Source organism: Tubulanus polymorphus, chromosome 2 (genome assembly GCF_964204645.1).
Source record: "Tubulanus polymorphus chromosome 2, tnTubPoly1.2, whole genome shotgun sequence".
NCBI lineage: Eukaryota > Metazoa > Nemertea > Palaeonemertea > Tubulaniformes > Tubulanidae > Tubulanus > Tubulanus polymorphus.
Genome location: NC_134026.1, coordinates 16,903,569 through 16,929,043, shown reverse-complemented (window position 1 = coordinate 16,929,043; position 25,475 = coordinate 16,903,569). Strand labels below are relative to the sequence as shown.

The 25,475-nt window shown below is 41.0% G+C and overlaps 1 protein-coding gene across 1 annotated transcript in view; it reads left to right on the top strand.

Moving 5' to 3' along the window:
• The window catches only part of LOC141899811 (ubiquitin-like-conjugating enzyme ATG10), an 84,053-nt gene that overhangs the window by 21,030 nt on the left and 37,548 nt on the right, over positions 1-25,475 (top strand). Inside the window, exons 3-4 of the mRNA XM_074786353.1 lie at positions 18,688-18,785; positions 23,287-23,369. Coding sequence (XP_074642454.1) covers positions 18,688-18,785; positions 23,287-23,369 — 181 coding nt within the window. The remainder of the gene's footprint in view (positions 1-18,687; positions 18,786-23,286; positions 23,370-25,475) is intronic.

Sequence of the window (25,475 nt, the reverse complement as noted above, 5' to 3'; positions counted from 1 at the left end):
AAAATTGATTACGCACACACCAGTGGTTATCTTAACCAAAAAAATGTTTGTTTCGATATGAAGATGAAAAACACTGTACAGGTGGACCAATATTGTGTACCGGTACTATGTAATTGAATTCGATCCGTGCTTTTGGTGCGGCTTGCTCGCAACGATCCTGCCTCCACATGGCTATTGTCTTGAGGACCTCTGTGTCTTGCTTGCTTAACTTCATGATGCTAGGATCTACATAGAGGTGATAGCCTGTCACGGTGACTATGATTTGGGCGGGTATCCGTATGGTGCGATGCCAGGTGCATTGCTGGAAGATATGCTGATGCAGATTGATCAATGTATCCTCTGCGCATTAGGAAAGTAGACTGCTGCTTCGGTCCGATGAACAGATTTTACATTTCAGTCTTACATCTTGTTGCGGCCTGGTGTTGAATTCTTTGGTTCGCTTTTAAATTCATTAGAAACTATTGTTAATTTTTAGCGAACCTATGGTTCGCTTTTGCTTTCACTTGCTGATGCCATCAAGCTTCCAATGCATTTGACTATCGCGAAAAAATGTCAGTAAAACGGGTGGGACACTTTTTGGGGATCTGATTTTTTGGTTTACCTTTGTCAGCAATATGAGGTTGGCATTGAGCCAATTCAAGTAAAATCGCGGTACGTTTTTTTATGTGAGCATTTGTTTCATTGGTTCTCGACTTAAACAACGTATAATCGATGCCATTGAAGACATGGCGAACCTCCGTTGATGTACATGGTCAACTGAGTTAAAATTCTACGAAAAACTGTTTTTGGCGGGAAAATTCTTAGCTCTCGCGTATAAAATTGCAATGACCTCGATTTGGGGGCGTTGGCTCTACGAGCGAATGGGATTGGCTGTTTTTGGGATATACGGGGAATTCCGGCGCTACTAAAATAATTATGGGAAAGCCATAGAATGGCGTACGTTTCATTGGACTAGGTGTCTATACGTGCGAATTTTAAATGCTCATTGCTGGTGAGGATGTAATTATTTCACACATCCGCCATAGGTATTGTTTCATTTTAATACCCGGTGATTGTTTTGATCGACATTGAACTGTAAGCAAACATTCACTTACATGAGGCCTCCACCTGTGCGCGCAGAATGCTACACGACACACACACAAGCTCGTACAGTACACTACTCAAGGTGATGCTGCAACGCGTGCACGTTTGACATGAAAATAGGCTGAATAATCGTAGCAGAAGATGAGCGCTGTGTTTTCTGTTTGATAGAATTTATAATAAATTGTAATTTCTTGTGAACTGAAAATATTAAGCAGCAAACAGCAAACTAAAAGTATAGGTCGAGGTCTGAATATTGTAGCCGTAAATTCCAGGATTTAAAACGATCTAATAACCGATTTCTTCTGTACCGGCATTTTAACTTCCGCGGCCAACATTGGAAGAGGTTTCCATGACCCAATATTCAGCCACCCTCTGATATGTGACATCATATGAATTTTAGGCCATCCCATATTAATGGTCTGTTTGCCGTAACCCGACCGACCCGACTTCAAAGGTACCGAGTGAAAACTTTTTTTCTGGGATTCATTGAAATAAATTTTATTTTTGATAAAAACGGCCGACCGACCCCCTGCCTACGTATGAGCTACGTATTATATATGTTTGAATTCAAGTGTGCATTATGTGAAAACATGCCTTGTCAATGTGGCCTAATTTAAGTTTTCCAGGAAACTGGCAGTGTTCCAATAAGCTGCCATTCATTCTCATAGTGACTATATCAAAGCTGGTAACGTAAAACCGCGCACATATTCAATGTACTGTTTCATTTTTAACACAAAGATGACGCCCTGAACGAAGTTATAATTTTAGAATAATTCTCGAAATCTACGCTATTAGACAAATTTCCCGTGCACAACGTAGATGATTTTTGCGATATTGTTTCCATATAAAAAGGTGATAAATTTGTTTTTTTCTTACATACCGACTCATCCTGAAAAGTTGAGTCGGTGTTACGGCAAACAGTCAATTATTTTGGGATGGCCTTATTTGAATATTTTTTTCATATTGTGAAACATATTTTTTTTGAAAATATAAAATAATTTCCTTGCCACGCCTACCTGTACCCTACAAACTTTTGGACGTGGACCGTTACCCAATGTATATCTTTGGTCTTATTTGACTACAAAATAATACTTTAAAAAAGATAAAATATAATATAAACTTGTGGAACTTTAAAAACACAAATTAAAAAGATTTTTCAAGCAATGCCCTTACTCCAAACAGGGAGGTGGGAGTGAATGGAGTATGAACGAGTCAGCTGTCTTTGATTGTATCAGCGATGCCACCGTAACTTGGAAGAGCTAATTACATAATACGATATGTGCGAGGTTATGTTCACTCGGTAATCTCCGTCAACACTCGGTAATTTCCGTATGTTGATAGTTACCGGTTATAATAGAAAATGGCGGCAGGCTATTGTAGCGATGCAGAAATTTCTGACACAGAATTCGATGAGGAAGACCTCATAGAGCTTCAAATGATAGAAAAAAATTATTACAAAGAACAATTCAACCTATTTTCTGCCAATGACGATAAAGGTAGGTTATGATGCTTCCTAACTGAGCATAAAAAGCCTATTATTGAAGAGGGCTGAATGAAAGTAGTCTGTTTTAATCCTTTCAGAAAAACAACATAAAAGTCACTATTTTAAACAAATATTTTTTATTTATGTAGAGTTGGAATCGCCACTAATCAACGATGAAAGTTTCCAGAAGGAAAAGAAATACTATGAGTAAGTTCAAATGATAATTATCCGTGTATTGAAATAAAGCTGACAGGCTGTTCGTAACATTTTATATTATGTACAATATTACTTACAAACATTACTTACAAAATACAAAAACGATAGTTAATGAAATGTAATATACATGATAGGATTTAACAATAAAACTGTGTTTTTCTTCAATTTCAGCACATTATTACACAAATCACTCAAAATCATTGAGGAAAACCGACTATTTGTGTATAGCACTCACGGAAAATTGGCGAAAATTTACGCAAAGTTAGTATTCCCTTTAATACGTTCCCTGTAAAAACATACATAGCCAACGCTAGCTTGGCCGGAAATAACGCCAGAAATAATGACTTTGAGAACCCGTATAGTGGCGCCCTCAACGGGAGATCCACCATCTTTTTACGCTGGTGTCGGTTCGGTCGGTTGAATTGTTTGGTCGGAAAATCGGTTTAATTTATCGGTCTTTTAACGCCCATCTGGTCATAAATATATGATTATCAGTCGCTAATCGAACAGAGAAGCGGAAGATTGTCGATATTGGTCGCGATCGGTCGGTTGGGGGATCGAATCCATTGATTTAGATTCGTCGATTCTCGGTGGGGTCGCACGTGCTCTCCTCTCCGGTTGAATTCCTTCGTCGTCGATTCGGTCGGTATTTTTTTTTTAAATTTCTTCCGGTTATCGTTGCGATTCTATAATAAATATCTTCATTCTACAGTAGTATATTTTTCTCTTTCGAGAGTGTATTTTCAAATATATTTTGTCACCAATATTACATATCCTCCGTCAGGAGAGTTGTTTGGTATTTTCTTTCAGATAATGGCGGACAGTGGTTTTTCCGCCCCTAAGGGGCAAAAACGCTGTTCTGGTGTGAGTTGCACCAGGTTTTTCGGGCAGTGGGATTCGCACCCCACGTGCCAGAAATGCCGGGCGACCTTACACGGAGCTCCGTGTTCTAGGGCTCAGATGTGTGCAACATGTCTGGAGTGGGACGAAGCGACCTGGAAACGGCAAGTCTCGCTCCTACGCTTCTCGGAAAGAGAAGTCGAATAGTAGCGCTGACAATACGTCAATCGTTTCTTGGTTCCGTCCCGGCGGATTCCGTCTCCACGGGATCTCAATCGCGCCAACCGACCCGGTCACGTCTGATTTCCCGGTCCCGGTCGCATTCAAGAACTCGGTCTCCGGTCACGAGCCCGGTCATCCGGTCACTCCCGGTCGAAAGTCCGGTCTCGGTCAAAAACCCGGTCCCGGTCAGGAACTCGTTCACCTTCAGGTACCAGTACCCGGTCCCGGACCCCGGTCAAGGTCCGCAAAGCACGCGAATACTCGATCTCTGTGTCACCTCGCAAAGGGTCTACAGCGGATTGCTCGTTTAGTGCGCACAGTGAGCGTCGTCCATGAGAGCGCCGTAGGGAAACGGATAAGCACGGCGGTAAGAGACACCGTTCTCGATCTCCGAGTAGGAGCTCCGTTTCGCGCGCGCAATGCCGGAATGATAATGAGATCTACCGCTGGAGAAGAATGTCGTCGGTATCGTCGACCTCTCGGTCACGTTCCCGGTCTCCGGTGTGACACCGAAGGAAGCCTAATTCCAGCCTCAGGTCGGCTCCTTCAGGCGAAGTTAGTGCCATCTTACTAGCCATTCAAGCGCAAATGTCGGCCTTCAATGAAGAGCCACAAGCACTAAAATCGGACCGTCATCCGCGCGGTTCCCCCCTCGGTTCAGAGCGCGACTCCTCTCCAGAGTTAGTTCTTGATCAAAATAATGATTTCGACTCGGAAGCCCCAGCGGATGGCACTTCCCGGTTGCCTCGTCCTGGGGCAGGCCCTCGTCAAGCCGGCAAAAAATCCGTCCTGTTGGACGTTTCCAATCAGTCTACGGAGACGTTACGGACGAAAAGGGCAACCTCGCCCGTTCCTTCAGTGACTACGGACGTCTTGACGGCTGGAGAGATGCCGTTCTCCGAACTCATTCGAAACGTCTTCTCCAAATACAAGGGCACGGTCCCTAAGCCCAAAACTACGCAGCCACGCGGGCTGGCATGTAGTATTTTCCAGCAACCAGAGGACCCCGCGGCGGTGGTGTTAGCACAACACCCAGCCTGCTTGGAGGAGTACAAAGATTCGCTCGACCCAACGGTCTGGGGAGCCCCTGGCTCCTCCCAGGACTGGTCGTGGCCTCCTCTCGAATCCGGTATCAACTAAAGTTCTTTTCGTGTACGGACCCGCATATTACCGGATTTCGTCCTACCTATTATGCGACTCCAGGTTCGTCATTCAAGCCAAACACGGCTATCGATGCCGATGTGGGTACGTTGGGCATTTCCACGGCTCAACCAAGCACTTATGCCATGCCTAAACAGGCAATGGCGGCTATGCAGTCCTTAAGCGAAAGCATTTGCCAAATTGGTTTATTTCAAGACATTGCTCTGTTCGCGATGCACGGGGAACTGGCCGCGATAAAATCTCAATTGGCTTCGTCGGCGCCAGATTTGGATATGGTTTCGGATTGACAGACTCCTACAGTCATCAGCAAAAGCGATCTGCCATCAAGTGCCGGTGGCAGTCAGGTTACAGGCTAATCTGGCCCTGATAGCTCGGCACTCCTTGCTAAAGGATGCCAAACTCCCAGATGCGATTAAACAAAACTTATATAGGGCCCCGTTGGGGCGGTCAAGTCGTTTGTTTTTGGGTTGGTGTGGGCCGGCAACTCAACAGGCCCAAAGGCTGAAGGATTCGCAGCAAAAGACCTTGGCGTATTCCTAAGAAAAAGGACGCGACCAAGCCTACAGCGTCTTCGTCCGGGAAATCAGTTTTGGTTACGGTACCGGACAGTGCTAGCCGCTCGGCCCAGTATCGACAGGCCGGCTGGTCTGCAAATGGTTCTAATGCCTTAACTTCGAATCAGAAGTCGGGCATGAAGTTCTCTGCAAAGGGTAAAGGTCCAAAAAAGGTCAAGCCCTTTCGGAGACAGATTAATCAAACGCAATGAAGGCTCCGTACCAGTGGGAGCATGCCTAAGAAGCTGCGCTTTCCGCTGGTACGAGATCTTTGGCGATACCTGGCCGACACGAACCGTCTCGGCCGGGTACCGGATTCAGTTTCGGAAGAAACCTCCCTTGGGAAGGTCTCCTCCGGACATGCGACCCAAGAAAGGTCAGAAGCAACTCATTACCCCGGCGATCCAGGAACTAATCGAAAAAGGAGCCCTGCCTTGCGTTCGGGGTCATCCCTCTCGGGGATGGTACTCCTGGATCTTCACCGTCCCCAAGGCGTCCGGTGGCCTTCGGACGGTGATAGACCTCTCTCTCCTAAACAAGTTTCTCGACTGCCCAAAATTCAAAATGACGACCCCCAAAGAAGTCATTCAGGGCCGGAAACCCGGGCAATGGGCTGCTTCTATCGACCTGAAAGACGCTTATTTTCAAGTGCCGGTGCGCCCGAAGTCACAGCGGTATCTCCGAGTAAAGTGGAAAGGCGTCCACTATCAATTCACGTCGCTCCCCTTCGGCCTGAGTTCAGCCCCTTGGGTATTTACCAAGGTCGTAAAGGCGGTTCAGAAAAGGCTACAAAGGAAAGGTATTCGTCTTTTTGTATACCTAGACGATTGGCTGGTGGTAGGCAATTCGGAGGAAGAATGTCGAAGAGCGATCGGAGAGACGCTCGACCTCGTTCGGGAGTTAGGTTTCCTCGTAAACGAGGAGAAGTCCCAGCTGGCCCCATCGCAGAAATTCCTTTATCTCGGAATGTTTTTCGATCTCGTTCGAGGGATAGTCCGGCCAGCAGACAGCCGAATAGAGAAACTCAAATCGGCAGTTCTCAGCTTGACCAGTGGAACACAACGTTCCACTCGTTTTTGGTCGCAGGTGTTGGGACAGATAAGTTCCATGTCTCTGATCGTCCCTCTGGGTCGACTGCACGGGCGTGCGCTGCAGAGGTTTTGGAAGACCTCCTGGTCTCGTTCCGGCGAACTCTGGGACTCCCTGCTGCCTCTGCCACCGGCGGACCTCCTTCCAAGCCTGCTGTGGTGGACTTGTTCGCGGAACTTAATGAAGGGTTCCTCATTGGCTCCCCTCGAGGCTCCAGTTCTCCTATTTACGGACGCCAGCCACTACGGCTGGGGCGCTCACCTCGAAGGCTCTCGCCGGTCCGGGGTCTGGTCCCCTCAGGAGAGGAAGGACCATATCAACATTCTGGAGATGTTGGCGGTCTGGAAAGCCCTGAAGTGTTTTCGACGTCAGGTGTGCGGTCGCCATGTCCGGATAGTGACAGAAAATTCGACGGTGAGGGCCTACTTGCAGAATCAGGGTGGCACAAGGTCTCACACCCTCTCCCGGTTGTCCTCTCGGATTCTACTCTGGTCTATGGCACATGGGACGGTTCTGTCAGTAGCGCACCTAGCGGGCAAACTCAATGTGGTTGCGGACGCCCTATCGCGTCAAGATCGCCCCATTCCGACAGAATGGTCGCTGCATCAGGAGGTGGCCAACAAGGTGAGATCCCTAATGGGGATGCCGACCTTGGATCTATTTGCCACGCGGTTCAACTCCCGGTGCCCGGCGTTTGTGTCTCCCTTCCCGGACGACCAGGCATGGGCGATCGATGCGTTAGCTCAAGACTGGGAGGATCTCCATGCATACGCATTTCCCCCGATCCCTCTCATCGGCGAGGTACTCTCCCGGTTGGAACAAGCAACCAACTGCGAATTGGTCCTGGTGACTCCCTGCTGGCCAACCCAGTCATGGTTCACCATTCTGATCCAGCTCTTGTGCGACAGCCCCAGGGTTCTCCTGGTGTTTCCGTCGCTTCTGTCGCAGGGTTGGTTCAAGCGAGACCCCAATCTACATTGGCTCAATCTTCACGCGTGGCCGCTGTCCAGCGTAGTCTCCAGAGTGAAGGTTTTTCGGCAAACGTTGCCTCATATATCGTCGCTTCGAGAGAACCCTGGACAGGTCTCGTTTACGACTCCAAGTGGGAGCTCTTCAGTAATTGGTGCCGTGGGAGACAGGTGGATCCTCGCACACCCTCTGTAGCGGATTTAGCCGATTTTTTCCTTTTTCAAGTCTGTACAGTGAAAGGCTATAGGTCGGCGATCTCCCATACCCATCGCTCGGCGGGCCTTCCGTCAGTCACGGCCGATCCTCGTATTTCACAGCTGATTGCGGGATTTTCCATTTCTCGTCCGAGGATGATCCGGGATCTTCCTCCATGGGATTTGACGGTCGTTTTGAAGTATCTGACTCCGGCTCCGTACGAGCCTTTAACTTCTCTGTCGTTTTCACGTCTGACAAAGAAGACCGTGTTTTTACTAATAATAATAATAATAATAATAATATATTTTCTTATATAGCGCAGATCTAAGAAATAATCGCTGCGCTTCACAATGTAAAACACAATACAAAATACACAGAAAATTGTTAAAATTACATAAGTTAGGTATACATGCATAATAAAACAATACATAGTAGGTTTTAAGAGTAGGTTTGGCTAAAAAGGTATGTCTTAAGATTACGTTTAAAAATGTCAACAGATGCACTTTCTTTCAGAGATATTGGAAGTTTGTTCCAGAGGATTGGACTAATACATTTAAAAGATCGACTGCTGTACGAAATACGTGGAATTGGTTTGACTAGAATTGTTTTATCGTGGCTGGAATGCAGAGACCGGGTCGGATTATATTGAGACAGAAGGGATTTCAGGTACTCGGGTGCTAGTCCATGTAAACATTTGTACACCATAAAGAGAATCTTGTATTCAATCCGCACCGAGATTGGCAGCCATTGTAAAGACTGTAGGACAGGTGTTATATGCTCACTCTTCTTTTTCTTAGTGATAAGGCGAGCGGCATTGTTCTGGACGAGCTGAAGACGCTTGATCAAAGTGGCATTGGAGCCTACAAGCAGCGAATTGGCATAATCTGCTAATCACCAAAGAAACAACGGCTGCTTTACACGCTGCATCGTCTAACAGACTTCGTATTTTGCCTATGCAATACAGATGGTAGTTAGCAATGCGACAAATATTGTTAACATGCTTTGATAAAGACAAATGTTCATCCAAAATTACACCTAGATTCTTAACATAAGTTGATGGATGGATTTCAATACCATCAATAGTAATATATAAATCACTGGGTAAAAGGCTTTTGGCATATGGTGAACCAAGTATTACGAATTCGGTTTTATCGCCGTTAGTTTTTAATTTATTAATTGTCATCCAATTGGACAACACCTGAACAAGTTCAGCTAGTGTATTCAAAGCTGAAATTACATCAGCAAGACTCTTCGGATTTACAACTTTATACAGCTGGTCGTCATCAGCATACAAATGATATTCAGTTGAAAAATGTCTGACTAAATTGCCAATAGGCTGAACATACAAAGTAAACAAAATCGGACCCAAAACAGATCCTTGAGGTATGCCACAGGTTAAAGGTTTAGAAGCCGAACTTTCACCTTCTACAATTACTGTCTGAGTACGATTTTTAATATAAGAACTGACAAGAGCTATAATTGAGTCTCCAAAACCATACAAAAATTTAAGTCGATCTAGAAGAATGTTATGATCAATCGTATCGAAGGCCGCCGATAGATCAAGCAATACCATCAATACGATGTTGCCATCATCCATAGCAGACAATATATCATTAGTTACTCTAAGGAGAGCTGACTCGGTACTATGAAAAGCACGATATGCAGACTGAAACGGTTCATATAAATCGTTACTTTGAAGATGATCAACTATCCTGACTGCAATAACTTTTTCAATGACTTTAGACAGGAAAGAAATATTTGAAACTGGCCGGAAGTTTTTATAGTTCTGAAAATCTAAGGTTGACTTCTTCAGCAAAGGGTGAATAATGGCATGCTTCAGACAATCTGGAAAAACGCTTGTAGTAATACACGTGTTTACAATCTTAACTAGTGCCTGTAACATACCAGATTCAGATAAATTTGATTTCAGGATGACTGTTGGTACTGGGTCCAAAGAGCAGGATTTCGCATGCATGCGATTAATAATTTTACAAAGTTCAACATTGTTAGTGACAGAAAAACATTCTAATTTTGGTGGATCAAAATGCTCCGTCTCATACAAAGGTCCACAATGATAAGAATCCAAATCATTACGGATAGAGACAATCTTGTCTGAAAAATATGTACTGAATTTTTCAGCCACTTGCTTTGCATCACCCGATGGTAATAATTTCTCATCTCTATTCAATAGATCACAGTTTATCACTTTAAATATTTGCTTAACATCTGTCATTTTACTCCTATAATATTCAGATTTTGCCTGTTTCACTAAGCGAATAACAGAATTGCGCTGCAACATGTACATATCCTTATGGATCTCAAGCCCGTGCTCCGCCACTGTCTCTCTAACTTCCGTCTTAATTGTTGTGCTGTATGAATCTCTGATGTACACCACTTGGAACTACCGGGATGCAGAGTAACTTCACGTGTCATAAGAGGCGCTACGGAATCTAAAAGTTCACTACCCGTCTTGTTATAATAGTCAACAAGTTGATTAACATCTTCTACAGCAGACATTTGGTTGATGTCGTATGCCCAGGACTGACAGAGATTTAGGGCATTTACAGAACGTAGATTTCGAGACGTTTTAGTTACACGAGGATACTGAAACTTCGCAACATCCAGATCACAAACAATCGTCGAGTGATCAGTGATACAGGAATCAAGCACTATTACATTTGAAACGACACGATCAACAGACCGCGAAATGACCAAATCCAACGTATGGCCTTTCCTATGAGTGGGGCCAGTAACCATCTGATTGAAACCATAGGCTGACAGGATGTCCAGAAATTTTGATACCTCCAGTTTATCAGGTTCATCTATGTGAAAATTAAAATCCCCTAGTATGATGAGAGATTGCGGGATGTCACATATTTCGCTTAAGAATAATTCGAATTCATTTAGAAAACCACCTACAGTATAACCATTTGCTGCTGAGGGAGGTGGACGATAAACAGTAACAAAAATAATACTAGTGTTGTGGCATGTCACTTCAGTCTGTAATAGCTCGAACATCTTATACTGATTTGATGATTTCAATTCCTTAACTTTAGCAGTAGCATTGTAAAGAACACCGATTCCACCACCACGGTGACCAGTAGCACGAGGGCTACTTAAAAACTTGTATCCAACAGGGTTTACATCAGATATACTATGAGAATGGGTCTCATTGTCTTTGATCCAAGTTTTTACAGACTGAGTTTTTCTCGATTGAAATATAGGTCAAATTGTCTCCATTAACACCAGCTGGTCTGTGTTTATTTAACCTTGCCCCGGATCTACGACCGCGCTTAGTTGGTTTTCTATTGATTCCAAGTTCACAATTACGACCACGGTTAGTTGGTTTTCTATTGATTCCAAGGTCACAGATAGTTCTATAGATATTGTGAGGAAGTGCGCTTACAAGGTCAATATTTATTGCACTTAGTCCCAATCTTGTCGCAATATATTCTACCGTTAGGACTGCCATCTGTTGACATTTACATAGAATTAAATCCAGAATCTTCAAAAACTAACTTGCCAGTTCCAGATTGCATATAAATCCAATAAAACTACTTGACTGCGTCCTTGGTATATTATTAATTACTCCAGTAAAAGAAACGAAAGCTGCTAACATGTATTCCACTGGTAAAATCACAATTTTTAGGAGCTATAAAACAGGAGCTATAAAACAGGTTACTGTGTTTAGCTATGGCGGCGCGCAGGTCGGAGCTTCATGCCTTGTCGGCTCGGCCGGGTCATATTGTTTTTGGCCCCCTTGACCAGTTTGTTCTGCTTTGGCCGGGATTGTCGTTCATGGCGAAAAACCAAAAGCCATCCTCGGCGGGCAGGGAGTGGAGAATTGAGGCGGTGACTCAGGGAGTTTCCAGTGACTTGCCGGACTTGTCGATTGAAATATAGGTCAAATTGTCTCCATTAACACCAGCTGGTCTGTGTTTATTTAACCTTGCCCCGGATCTACGACCGCGCTTAGTTGGTTTTCTATTGATTCCAAGTTCACAATTACGACCACGGTTAGTTGGTTTTCTATTGATTCCAAGGTCACAGATAGTTCTATAGATATTGTGAGGAAGTGCGCTTACAAGGTCAATATTTATTGCACTTAGTCCCAATCTTGTCGCAATATATTCTACCGTTAGGACTGCCATCTGTTGACATTTACATAGAATTAAATCCAGAATCTTCAAAAACTAACTTGCCAGTTCCAGATTGCATATAAATCCAATAAAACTACTTGACTGCGTCCTTGGTATATTATTAATTACTCCAGTAAAAGAAACGAAAGCTGCTAACATGTATTCCACTGGTAAAATCACAATTTTTAGGAGCTATAAAACAGGAGCTATAAAACAGGTTACTGTGTTTAGCTATGGCGGCGCGCAGGTCGGAGCTTCATGCCTTGTCGGCTCGGCCGGGTCATATTGTTTTTGGCCCCCTTGACCAGTTTGTTCTGCTTTGGCCGGGATTGTCGTTCATGGCGAAAAACCAAAAGCCATCCTCGGCGGGCAGGGAGTGGAGAATTGAGGCGGTGACTCAGGGAGTTTCCAGTGACTTGCCGGACTCGGCCTTGTGCCCAGTCAGGGCTTTGAGGATGTATCTGTCCCGCTCCGAGCCCATGCGTAAGTCCAGGGAAAGACTTTTTCTTCCTCTTTCAGAGAAGTCGGAGTCTGATATTTCCAGGGACACGGTGGCCCGCTGGATAGTCTCGCTCATCAAGGAGGCGCTCAACCAAGAAGGGGTACCCGATTCCGCGAGAGTAGTGTCTCACCAGGTGCGGTCTCTGGCCACTTCGTGGGCGGTTTTCTCTGGTGGTTCTTTAGACCAGGTCTGTAGGGCGGCCTTTTGGTCCTCCCCGTCTACCTTTGCGTCCTTCTACTTACGTGACGTGTCGGGGCAGTTAGGTTCTCTGACTGCGTTGGGCCCTGTGGTTCTCGCTCAAGAGAAGCGCTGTATCGTGTCCGGTCCTTCCGTTGAGCCGTCTCAAGTTCCCTTCGTTCCCGGCTCGGGGGACTAGGGACCTTGCGGTTGGTTATTTGACGGTCGACAGGTTGTAGTTGGTATTCTTGGTTCTTTGGTATTCTGGCTATGTATGTTTTTACAGGGAACGTATTGAAGGGAATATCATAATTTTTAGTATTAAAATTTGTATTCCCAAAATACTTACCTGTAAAAACATACAGTTTTTAGTCCCTCCCACCGTCCCCGCTTGGCTTGTGGCTGGTTATATAGCCTTGCGTAAAAAGATGGTGGATCTCCCGTTGAGGGCGCCATTATACGGGTTCTCAAAGTCGTTATTTCTGGTGTTATTTCCGGCCAAGCTAGCGTTGGCTATGTATTTTTTTACAGGTAAGTATTTCGGGAATACAAATTTTAATACTAAAAATTATGATTTTAAATGAGATTGATTCTGTATTCGTTCAGACATGGTATTCTCATATCCTATCATCGCTAGACCAAGCTTTTCCGAAAAACAACGATTTTGATAAGATGTGGGCAAACTTTCATACGTATTCTAGTAGTAAAGAAGTAGATGACGATGTAAAAACTTATGGTTTTTAAATGTGCGCAGAGCACGGATTTTGACAATCGGGCAGGCAGTCTTTTCATTCAGTCATTGCTCAGGGAGATATTCAAAGGTTTAATTGACAAAAGATATGAATCGACCTCTAAAAATTCTAGGCAACTAGCTCCACTCACCAACGAAGAGGAACAAGCATTGAGGTATGCAGCAGGATATATTCCTCATGCACTGATTAAGTACTATTCGCGCTTAAAAAGCAACACTGCTGCTGCAGCAATTCTAAATATCTTAGAACATTGGAGAGCCGAATGCGACACAAAGGAAAACTTGGAACAGAACAGTTACCTCGATTATACAACTTTCTGGATCAAGGCTGTTGATCGTGGCGGTCTTTTCCAAGTAAAAGACAGTGTATACAATTTTTTTAAACTATTAGAGAATATTGTTCGCCCTCATCTCCAAATAAATGATGTTCACACATTGAACGGATTAAATATCAAAGAAAAGCTGCTTCAACAAATCGAATGGAGTGTAACCGTTAAAAATTCTAGGAAGACATTGACACGTTTTGTCAGTGACGAAAATCTGAGTCGCAATTTGCTTAGACGAGTAATTACATACTGGATCGACATTCGTGTCACTGCATTCAAGGATGCTTTCATGTACATTAGAAAACAAAATAATATCAAAAATGTATCCAAAAAAGGTGAAAAATCATTAAGAAAAGTATTGGCTAACAAGAACTGATCTATTTTGTACCTGTCTACATGTATTCACTTTTTCATTTGTAATACTACTGACATACAAATAAATACACTTTTCGACTTTTAAGTACGTTTTTTTCTTTTAAGAGGCACAACCGATTCAATGTCTATGTCGTCATCTCTTCTGAATTTACCACGGAAATTGCCTTTTGATGATGCCTTCGCACAATTTCCTGCTATCAGAAGGTTGAGTTCATTGTGGCCAAAAGCGGCGGCAGTGGGGTTGTCACTGTTTCCTCCACAACTTTTTTGTTTCGAGAAGTGCTCCTCTAACGGATCTTGGCTGAGCTTCTCGCTGAGGAAATATTCCACTCCATTGATATTTGATAACTCAACTGTCAACTTAGTAAAAGAGAACACTGAAAATATATAAAATCAAATTTTGTTCAATAATGGTGATCACATAAGGTTTTCTATCGATATAAGGAGAAGAAACACACCAGTTATCCGGAAGCCTTCAATTGTTTCCCAACTCAAACATTTTCTTGCTTTTTGTGCCTTTGTCAAACCTTCATACATGTCTTTTTCTCCTTCCCATTCGTCCAGGAATGGTATGAATTCTTTGAGAAGCCACTAGAATCACAAGAATATTCAGTTATAATTTAATTATATGTGAAACAATACATTCCAAATGAAATAACTATAAATCTACCTTTAATCGTTCGTCCGATTCACTACGATACTCCTTTAAATCTGGATTCCTCTTTCTTATGCTCTCATAAGCTGTCGAAACATTCAGGCAATCGAAAAATTTGATTTGTGTCGCAAAGCTATGCACCACTTAATTATCAAAGGATGCCATCGCATCTGTTTGGCGGATTTCGAATTTTGAAGACGCTGTTGTTGCCAAAGAAGTTCTTGAACAGATCCACTCGGAAAGTCATTATTGAATTGTTCGATATTTTCCTCAACCGATTTCGTTAACAACACTGATAGTTCAGGGGTAACGTCGACATTTGCAGCTTCAAAATTATATTGTTTTAGCCGTTCTTCAACTTTCTTCAAATTTTGACGTTGACCTTGTGTTTCACGGAGACGGATCTTAAGCTGTTCATTTGACAAATAATCGTATCGTACATTACTATTTACACAGGTTCGCGATGAAGTTGTGGATGTCAAACGGCTTCGCATTGTGAAGAGGCATCCACGAAATGTTTTACACGCATCACAGCGATCGACAAATATATTATTTACAATTTTACAAGATATATGGCGAATAATTTTACTTGAATTTGTTGTCTGAACGGTAGCTATAACATCACCCTTCTGATTTCGGAACTCATTCAGACCTCGACCAGTGATGACATCAACAAAATCAGGGTTACCGCAGCACAGTTTAAGTTTCTTAAGTTCCAGCAATTTGTCCTCGATTTCTAATTTATGGCGCAAAGAATCAGTCACTTTTAGTTGATCGATAAAGAATCGGTGTTCAGCGCTGCATTCTACCATCCGTATGCAGTTATCAGAATAGAAAACATTCGTTTTTTCATTCACTTTCACAAAACCATTTTTCGGCGCAATGTCCTGAAAGTTATCTTGCGGAGGGTTTTCGACGTTCCATGTTTTTAAAGTGATATTGACTGGAATATTTCTTGATTTATTTTTCACCTTACGCCAACGTTGCAATTTTTGCCGGCAAAGATTGCAAATAAAATCTGGGTGTATACCGGCAGTGTCCGTAGTGAAATCAATGCCAAATAATAATGAAACGTGTGAACTGAACTTCATTTTGTCGTATCGATTACGGTCATTATTGGCTGCAGATAAACCACACAAGCGACAAACATCATCTGCCATCTTACTGAAAAAATTTAAAAACAATGACATTATCATTAAATCATTGATTCTTGACTTAGTCACCAAGGGGGTAGGCCTTTTTTGATATCACGATGGTATTGTATACTTTTTTCTTAGATAGGCTTCAATTGACACGTATTTGTATATATGTATCATAGCAACATGACTACACATATCCGGATATGCGCAGTGGTCAATGAATAATTCTCATATTTCGATCGTTAATTTAGAAGTGTTCCGGTTAGCGGCCACTACATTGATGAAGGCAAAGGAATGCAATGCATTTCAACGTGTTTTATGGTGTTAAATTAATATGTGGCCGATTGTCTCTTCAAAGTATGTTTAATGTCAAAGTTTGCTTACCAACTGAGGTTATTTTGCCGTAAAATATTCAGTTTTCATCCGATATTTTCCTCTGAAAAACGTGAAAGTTGACCGCGACACGCCGTACAAGAAGAATTCAACTGCGCATGCGCAAGGCTGATGCTATTGTCAGTACAGCATGTGCTAGTTTGGCAAACTTGACGGCACAGGCCTAACGTCTAGGAAACGGACCTGTGTGATGGGATATTTTACCATCACACACTCGCTGCAGCGGTGACCCAGTTAGCCGCGGGCGGTATGAAAACTCTTTGATCATGAATAGAATTGCCGACTAGCTGATAACATATCTGACTCGTTCATACTCCATTCACTCCCACCTCCCTGCTCCAAACAACCTCTAGCTTTCAAGGTAAACCACACTTTGCCCATGGGCAATTTATTTATCAGAGGTGTCATATAGTATCTATTTTATGATCTGAAAATTTCATATATTTCGGAACTCGTGTTTTTGTGAAATAATCAAAAATATGCCAAAATCGAAGCAAAGTGTCGTTCTTCTTATATACATGCCTTTCTGTTAAGTCAAAATAGACCCGTACTGTTAGTACTTAAAAGTTTTGTGTGTTGGTCAAACATTTTCACATAATTTACGCTGAAAAAATGTCTAGATTTATCCCAGGAGTCCGACTCGTGCCTAACTCTCTAATAACGTGGCTCGACCTATGAACTATTGTTTCTTGGATAGTTCCAAGAAATGTGGTAGCCTATTAAGAACATTTTCAAAATTCTAGGGTGGACTGAATGCGCCGAAAGGTGGATTTTAATTTCAAATTCGAATCAATCGAGATCAAGGTTGAATTTTATTTCGTAATATTTCAGTCGCAATGTTAACATTGTGTTTCAACAGATCAAAGTTTCTGTTTCTTTGATTACATTTTTGAATGACTCCGATGCGTCTCCGTACACTAGAGACAACGCACACTACCACGCATTTCCTGGTTGATTCACTCATGTATTTACACGGTATTTCTGCTCATTGAAGGTAAGAATATGCTATGAATAATGATTGTCATTGGTCCTCAGTGCCCCAAAAATGTGTACTACAACAAGGTGTAAGTAGGGGATGGACGGAATATCAATCCTCTGTCCGATACCGGTACCCCGAGAATGAATCACCACCTCGACCCAATGAAGCAGGAATTATCGATTTTTTTCGAACAAACACGTTTCAACTAATATTTTAAGACAAAACTTCTGATATGATTAGGCCTAGCTCCTATCCTATCTTTTGATATGAATATTATTATCTGAAAATAGATATGTTTATTAAAACAAGAGTTGCCATTTCATTTGATTAGACCAGCGTCTAATCCATTTTAGACCTAACAAGTCTAAACTGCCTATTAGTTAATGGTCAGGTGAGCTACAAGACCATTGGTCTTTTATGACTGTCTTACTATTTAGTGTGAACTGATTTAGGCCTAGTTATCTGCAAGTCAATTTATTTGAATGTCTTCGATTGAACTGAAATTATCTTGTTGCTAACTCAACCACATAGAAAGATTCTTTCTAGTTGTATATGGTCACCAGGAGGTGTTGAATAATGGAATAACTTAGTATTTCCTTATTGTATTTGCACCTAGGCATATTTTATTACTACAATCAGTTGCGAAATGGTAGCTCATGTTCTATGAGTGTGGTGAGTTTCAAGGTCATTGGTGTAAGTATATGTTTACAAGGGGTCGTTGAATATTGAAATTGTTAGATTGTTGAGCATTTCAAAGCACTTTCCAAGTAGGCATGGTGTCCCTGGACCCCTAGTTTGTTTGACAGAAAGAAATATATGCTAGAAACTCCTTTGAATAACGCATGGTTACAGGCAAACATCTTCTTTCCCTGGCGAGACTCAATCCTGATGGCATTGATTCTCGCCATTGTACAGAAAACCTTCTACACAGCCTGAATGCACAGGTAAATGTGCTGCTTAGATGATGTTTTTATTAGCTATACAGAAATCCTGTTTTGAGCTTAGGATGTAGTGACAAGAAATCAGCGGAGAGTCCCAGCAGGACAACGACTTAGAAAAACAAGTCCATTCATTGAATGGGACCCAATTTATCTTGTTTATGGCTCGACAGTGCTTTAATGATTTATAGTTGTAAATATTCAGTAAATTTGGTAGAGAAATATAGAATATCTTTAAACTACGTAACTGTTTGAGGCCTGCAGCCGAATCACTGGGAATAATGAATTTATTTGTAATTGATTAGATTATCATAATGAGGACAGATGGAATAAAAATTTGGCGGTATCAACATTGGAGTGCCATCCAGATTATGCAAATGCAGAAATTATTATCACTGCTTTGCAGTTATAGTATCACTGAACATCAGCCTCTATGGAAATCATACAGAAAGAGGTTCAGTCAGTCCAGTGTATTTCCAATGTTAAGCATCTCTGTTTTAGATGGTAAGCTAGTTACATTGGATAAAGTTTGGGACTATGTACCGCAAGAGCATAGAGAGCACCTAGAGAATGAAAAATGGTCCATGATCACACAGCAGGTCAGTATATATCATAACAGCTTTTAACTGTTTCACAGAAAGCTCTATTATTTTCATGGGCTTGCCTGCAATGTCATCATTGCTATCAGTAGATTTACTAAAAAAAAAAAAACTATAACTTCAGCAAAGATTCATAGGTTGCTTGAACGTTCACAGATTTGATGCATTTGCTTTCAGTAAAATATTACATTTGTAGCTGACTGACTGATTACACAGCCAATGTAAATGAAAGTCAGAAGACAATCATACTTGTCGTTTTTACCATAGATTTTCTTTATGCAATTAGGGCCATTAAAAACTTTACAAATTAAGTCAAAACGTTGAGAAAAGAGTTCCGTGAAATGTTTGTCTCCTGCCACCTTCACTCAGAACCTTTTGGCTCTTTGCTATGGGACTAGGCCTTTTAGCCTTAAGCCCGATTAAACTTATTGGTTTATTTCTATCAGCCAAAAATATCAAAACCTCTTGAGAGTCCTGCCATCAGCACAAAAATTTTTATTCTTGTGATTCTTTTTTATCTTCACCTTTTCAGCTAGCAAATATTCATAAAATGAATGTCCTATCAAGATTGAATAGCAGCATTGGGATTCGTGGTTTCTGATATTAAATTACTGGATTAGTGCTTATTTCTTGTATCCATGTGTTGAATATATGGTGTATGCATTGAATGCGGCGCCTCGGTAATGTCTAGAATAAGACTGCTGTGTATTGACTACTGGCATTCTGCCAAAGCAGCACAGCAAATGTAAATATCATACAATGAATACCGTATTTTCCGGTGTACAAGGCGACCCAGTGTATAAGTCGAGGTCAAATTTTCAGTTTAAAAAGTTGTGCTAGGGCTATAGTCGGTGTATAAGTCGAGTCGCTTCTTCATGTGTTTACATATGTCACATTGAAAACAGTGCCGATGTCATTCTCATAGTAGTTGAGAGTCTTTACCACTGTTTGCATTATTAAATCATTGGGATCTGTTGTTTCTAATATTAAATTACCGGATTAGTGCTCATTGTTTGTATCCACGTGTTGAATGTATAGTGTATACATTGAATGCCGCGCGCCTGTAGTCTAGTATTAGACTGCTGTGTATTGATTATTGGCACGCCACAGCATCGCGGCTTATATAAACACTGTACAATGAATATACGCGGTTTTCTTTCTTTTTTGATTTTTAACATTAATTTTGGAGCATTTCCAAACTATAAGAAACTATTTTTATCAACATCCTAAATTCAAATTGGTATATGAGTGTAGCCTAACATAAATTAATATTCCATTTCATCATGGCGACATGATTTTTGGTCTCAAAAACTCGACTTATACACCGGAAAATACGGTACACTCTTTCTCTTTTTGTGATAAAAAGAAATGAATTCTATATTCTCAAATTCCGCATATAACCTACCTCAGAAAGCAGCGATTTGATCACTGTGATGATACAGCAGAGCTGTTCATAGTTTCTTAGTTCAGAAGGTGATTCATAAGAAATGCGCATTTCGTTTTGTGATTTTGCCTTGAAAGTTACTCTTTCTTGGCGGTTACAACATGGCGGCGTAGTCCGCATCGCATCGGGAGACGCTGCTCAAATGTTTGTGTTATTTTAGTGGTTAAGCCTTCTCTTAGTTCTTGAAAGTTGTGTTATCAATAATGGGAATGTATCGCGACCAGGATCGTGCATTCTGTTAAGCTGAAAACATTTTGTGTTATTACTTATAACCGTCTAACATTTCCGTTTGCTCGCTATATGTTTATGTACTAAATACTGGACCTATCTATACATACATACAGGTCATTCACATGAAATCGTCACGCTTGAGTAATTATCGGATATTTCTGCCTAGTGTGCTATTCTTATGTCTGCCGAAAGAGACAAGTGTGTTTGACCACTTCTGGCGCTCGACTATCCAGTGAATTCAGCACGCCAGGACAAAAGAAGCGAATGTTTGACCAACTATCGCCTGACGCAGACGCTGTTAACAGTCCCGATCACAAAAAAATTATCCACTCTCCCACACCGCTAGCTCAAATAAATATATCTGCTCGCTATATACCGCTCGCTAAATATATAAACATAAATCACTCAGCGTTGTTGCTTGATATATATCCTGTCCTAACGAGATCCTCTCGATATTTGCGCGCAATGCATGCAAATTACAGTAGACTCCGTCCTACTCGGTACCGGTTCACGATAAATCAGCTGCATCAGTGAAATTCCATGAAAATTTTCTGATCCCTACACTCCTGTACTCAGTGTATCGGCTACTCGGTAAACTGCTTAGCCTTACTTGATGGATTTTATGCTCAAATTTGTCCTCTGCTCTGGCTAACTCTAATAACCTTGTGAATTTAGAAATCTAGCAGTCCATTTCCCTTAAATGCGAGCCTCTATGGTGGTACTGCCAGCATAAACTAGGATATTACAGACTTAATTTCCCCCGTTCATCTTTAATTGATCGACCTTCTGATGAAAAAACTGACAGTAGAACACATAGGTCTATGTGTATAATTATTATCGGCCTATTGATTTTCTATGTACTGCATTTGTACGGACATTGCCTCGAGTTCCTCCCAAGGCTTACTGTTCCAACAACCGAAAAATATTTCCCTTTAAGCCCTTCAAAGTTGACAACTTGTTTCTCATCCAAATTTCATTTTTGGACATGACTAAGGTGGGCAAATCTTTTGTTTGAGCTTTATTGGAATAAAAACAGGAAATAAACTTGTATTTTCATATTTTCCAAGGAGGAGTCGAGGGCAGAAGGTTTTTCTTTTTAAATCCAAAAGTTATTGGAGTATGATATTTATATGAGATGAGGGCAGAAGTTTTCAGGGCTCGATTTATAGAAGGTTAAGTGGGCAGAACCAAAAAATGGCATGTTATCTCCAGAGTCACTTGCCTTGTCATTTTAATGGCTTGGAATATCATCCTTATGATCATACCTAAACTATGAATATACCAGAGAAAAAGAGCTAATTTTTCTATTGATTGACTGGTTTAGAAGGACTCAAGAGCACAACTTACTGAAGGTCTCTACTTGATTATTTTGACTTGTTCCAGGTCATCATCCAGGAAATTTGAAATTATCAATAAGTGCATTACTAATATACAATACTAATTATCGATAAGAGCGAAATGCAACTGTACAATGTCATCACGTGCGCGCGAGAGCCAGGAAAAAACAATTTGGCTGGATGAAACGGTTCAGCAGCTCGTATATGATGCTGACAGTGATGCTGGTGACTTGGAATTTGGTAGTGAACAAATTGAGAGTGACAACAAATATGACAGCAGCAGTTCAGATGATGAGACTTAGTCAGAAAATAGGTTTATAGTGCCGGCATTGATTTTGATGATGAAAAGAAATCAGTGACAATTTTTTTAGACCCTGTTGATACGGTTGTCATGGCAACGGACACCAATAACAATAATGAAGAACCAGAAACTCCATCCTCAAGGTCACATATATCCATATTATTTGTCTTATTTGTAAGCCCAAAGGTTATCAACACCCTGGTATACAATGTATCAGTGTCAAATACATAGGTAACAATTTTCTGAGGCCTGAAATTATACCCCAATGAAACCCCTTACATCCGGCCTTCCGACATATCGGTGGAAAAGTGGGTAAATCAATGGAAAAATAAATCTTTTAGTTGTGCTATTGCTTTGAAATTTTTACTACATAAAGGATATATGGCATACAATTTCAGTTGGAATTGAATAGATCAGTGCATTTTGCTGGGAGACAGAGCAGTTTATCTGAAACTTTTTCGTGAATTTTTTCATGGCGGCCATCTTGGAGAATGTGACCTTGACCTCAAGTTCACTTATACCCACATTGTTTATGTCTACTTTGTTGGCCCAAAAGTTATCAACAACATGCTATATAATTTTTCTGTGTCAGATACCTTGGTAACTATTCCATGAAGCCTCAAATATACCCCTATAAACCCCTAAATTCCCTCAGGTACAGCAGCGGAGACACTATGTGGTATTGGAAGGGTTAATTGTTTTCTTTTTATTTTGGCCTTCTGGAGTGACGGGGGTGGCTTAGCAATTTAATGAGAAACGAGGTATCACCTTTCAAGGCCGTAAACTATTAAATTGATAATGCTTTATAAACCCGTAAATTGCCTTATATGGTATTTAATGTTGAATGAACTCTACATCGGTATTCGGTTAACTTCAGTCCAAAGAGTCTACTGTATTACTATATTTTGTTATTTCACAAAAAAATGCATCGGTGAGTCAAGGTCATGTTCACCTTTCGAAGGGAACACATGGAATGGTGGTGGCTGGAGAGGGATAGCTAAGGACTGTGAAATAGATTTGAAATAGAGTGGACACAGGAAAACAGTGACAATTTTTTTGTAAAATTGAGTGGATGAGCAGGAGGGTTTATCAAATTGATTGACGGCTGCATTAACTAACCTCAATGGTGCTCGGTTCACTCCACATAGCATGCTACCTGTTTATTGTTTATATTGATTTTAATTTCAGGAGCATCCGGTTTTAGGACGTCCATTTTATCAGCTGCATCCTTGTCGTACATCAGAATTAATGGGCAAACTTGCCGCTGATAGGTAAGTTAATGTCTATTAAGCAAAGGAGAGTAAAGGCTGGTGTACGCAGTGTAACCAATCGTCAGTGTTAGGTGCAATTACTTATCAGCCAATAGTTGATTGTATCCAGGGTAGCATACAATGCAAATAATCATCCTACAGGGTTGTGTTTTTGTGTTAGAGTATTTTTCTTTTCTTTTTCTAATATATATATAACTTTATTTCAGGGAAAATTTTACAATAAGTTATTATGCTAAGGTCAAAATTGACATTAATAGCAAAGTTATAAATATTTAACATTGAAAAGACCGCTATGTAGAAAAAAGACTATTAAAATTATTAAGAACAAAATAATAATAATAGTGATAGTGATAGTGATAGTGATAGTGATAGTGATAGTGATAATGATAATGATGACAAAAATAATCAAACGTTTCCCCTTACACCATAAGCCTTTAATTTATGAAGTAACAGCTTATGCGAAACTGAATTGAATGCAGCACTAATGTCTAAATATACAGAATGAACGTCGCGATTTCTGTGAAAATATCAAAAAATAAAAAATATAAGTCAATATTGCTAGAATTTGGTCGCAGGTACTGTGACCTGGCAGAAAGCTAGACTGACGATTATATATGAGGTTATGGGAATTTACATGTTGAAATATTGCATCAAAGATTGCACGTTCATACAGTTTAGACAGGGTATTCAACAATGAAATAGGTCGATAGTTTTCTCAGTTGCTTTTACCCCTTTTCTTGTAGATACAAGACACGATGCCTAATTTCCACTTTTCCGGGAATGCGTCTTTACTAAGTAGGTTATTAAATAGCTCAGAATTAAGAGGTGAAACCTGATGTTTTGAAGCTTTTAACATTCTATTTATTATGCCACAGGCTTTATCAATAGGCAACTGTTGTATCAATTTGGAGATAGTATCCGGAGATGTTTAGTTAATTGTAACATTATTTACACATCGGTCTTGGAAATCAGGAAAATCATCAAAGTTTTTGACGTTTTGATATTTTTTTGTCACTGAATTCAGTAATATATTAGCTTTTTCAGAACTCAAGGCACATTCTTTATTTGATTCTTGATCAAAGAGAGTTGGTATACCGCAATTAAATTTATCACCCAATAGTTTTCTTATAATTACCCAGTAAGTACGTTTTGATGATGTACTTCCAAGGCCATTTAGTAATTCATTTTCATGGTTCTCTCTTTGTTCAGCAATGGTCTGAATTTCCGATTGGTTCTGAGACAGGCAGTAACCTTAACAAACACTTCCAGTTCAAAGAGGCATATCAAGATCAACAAGTTTTTGGCCACCAGGGGCCGCCATGAAAAGCGACGTTAACAGCCTAGAGGCCGCAGTTGTTGACCGATTGTTTTCAAACTTGGTACATAAGTAGGGTATCACTTGGCCCCGAATCCTATTTAAAATGGGTGGATTCGAATAATGGCCACCATGAGACTGAGGCGAAAAAGGACGTTAATAGCTAAGACGCCACAATTGTTGAGCGATTTATTTCAAACTTGGCACACAAGTAGGGTATCACTTTGGCCAAAACCATATTTGAAATTGGGTCGATTCGATTCAAATTATGGCTACCAGGGACTGACCTGAAAAACAACGTTAACAGCCTCGAGGCCGCAATTGTTGACTGCTTCAAATTATGGCCATCAGGGGAAAACAGTAGAGGCTGCAACTGTTGATCAATTTTAGGCTCGCGTTAACGAGCCTATGTCAACGGTCTGGCCGATAGATAATCATTCGTATGCTTAATACACTACACTCAAAGCTATTTTTAGCACACTCAAACGCAATTTCATTAGCCTGTAATTTCACTATCATGGGCGAATTAAATGGATTAAACATAAAAATATTTCGTAATTGGTTTTTCATTATGGTGCGCAAAGTTGAAAGGTGTGGTATTTTTCGAGAAATTTACCAAAAAGTTTCAAAAATTTGATTTATTTGAGCACGTTTCTTTATGCAGCATCTTTAACTGTCCAAAATAACACATGTGAAAATTGAATGCTATTTGCGTCGGAAGAACTTTATATCGCCAAGATCCGACGCTTGGTTCGGTAGTTATGGGCTTTCAAAGACGAAACCCCTCAAAA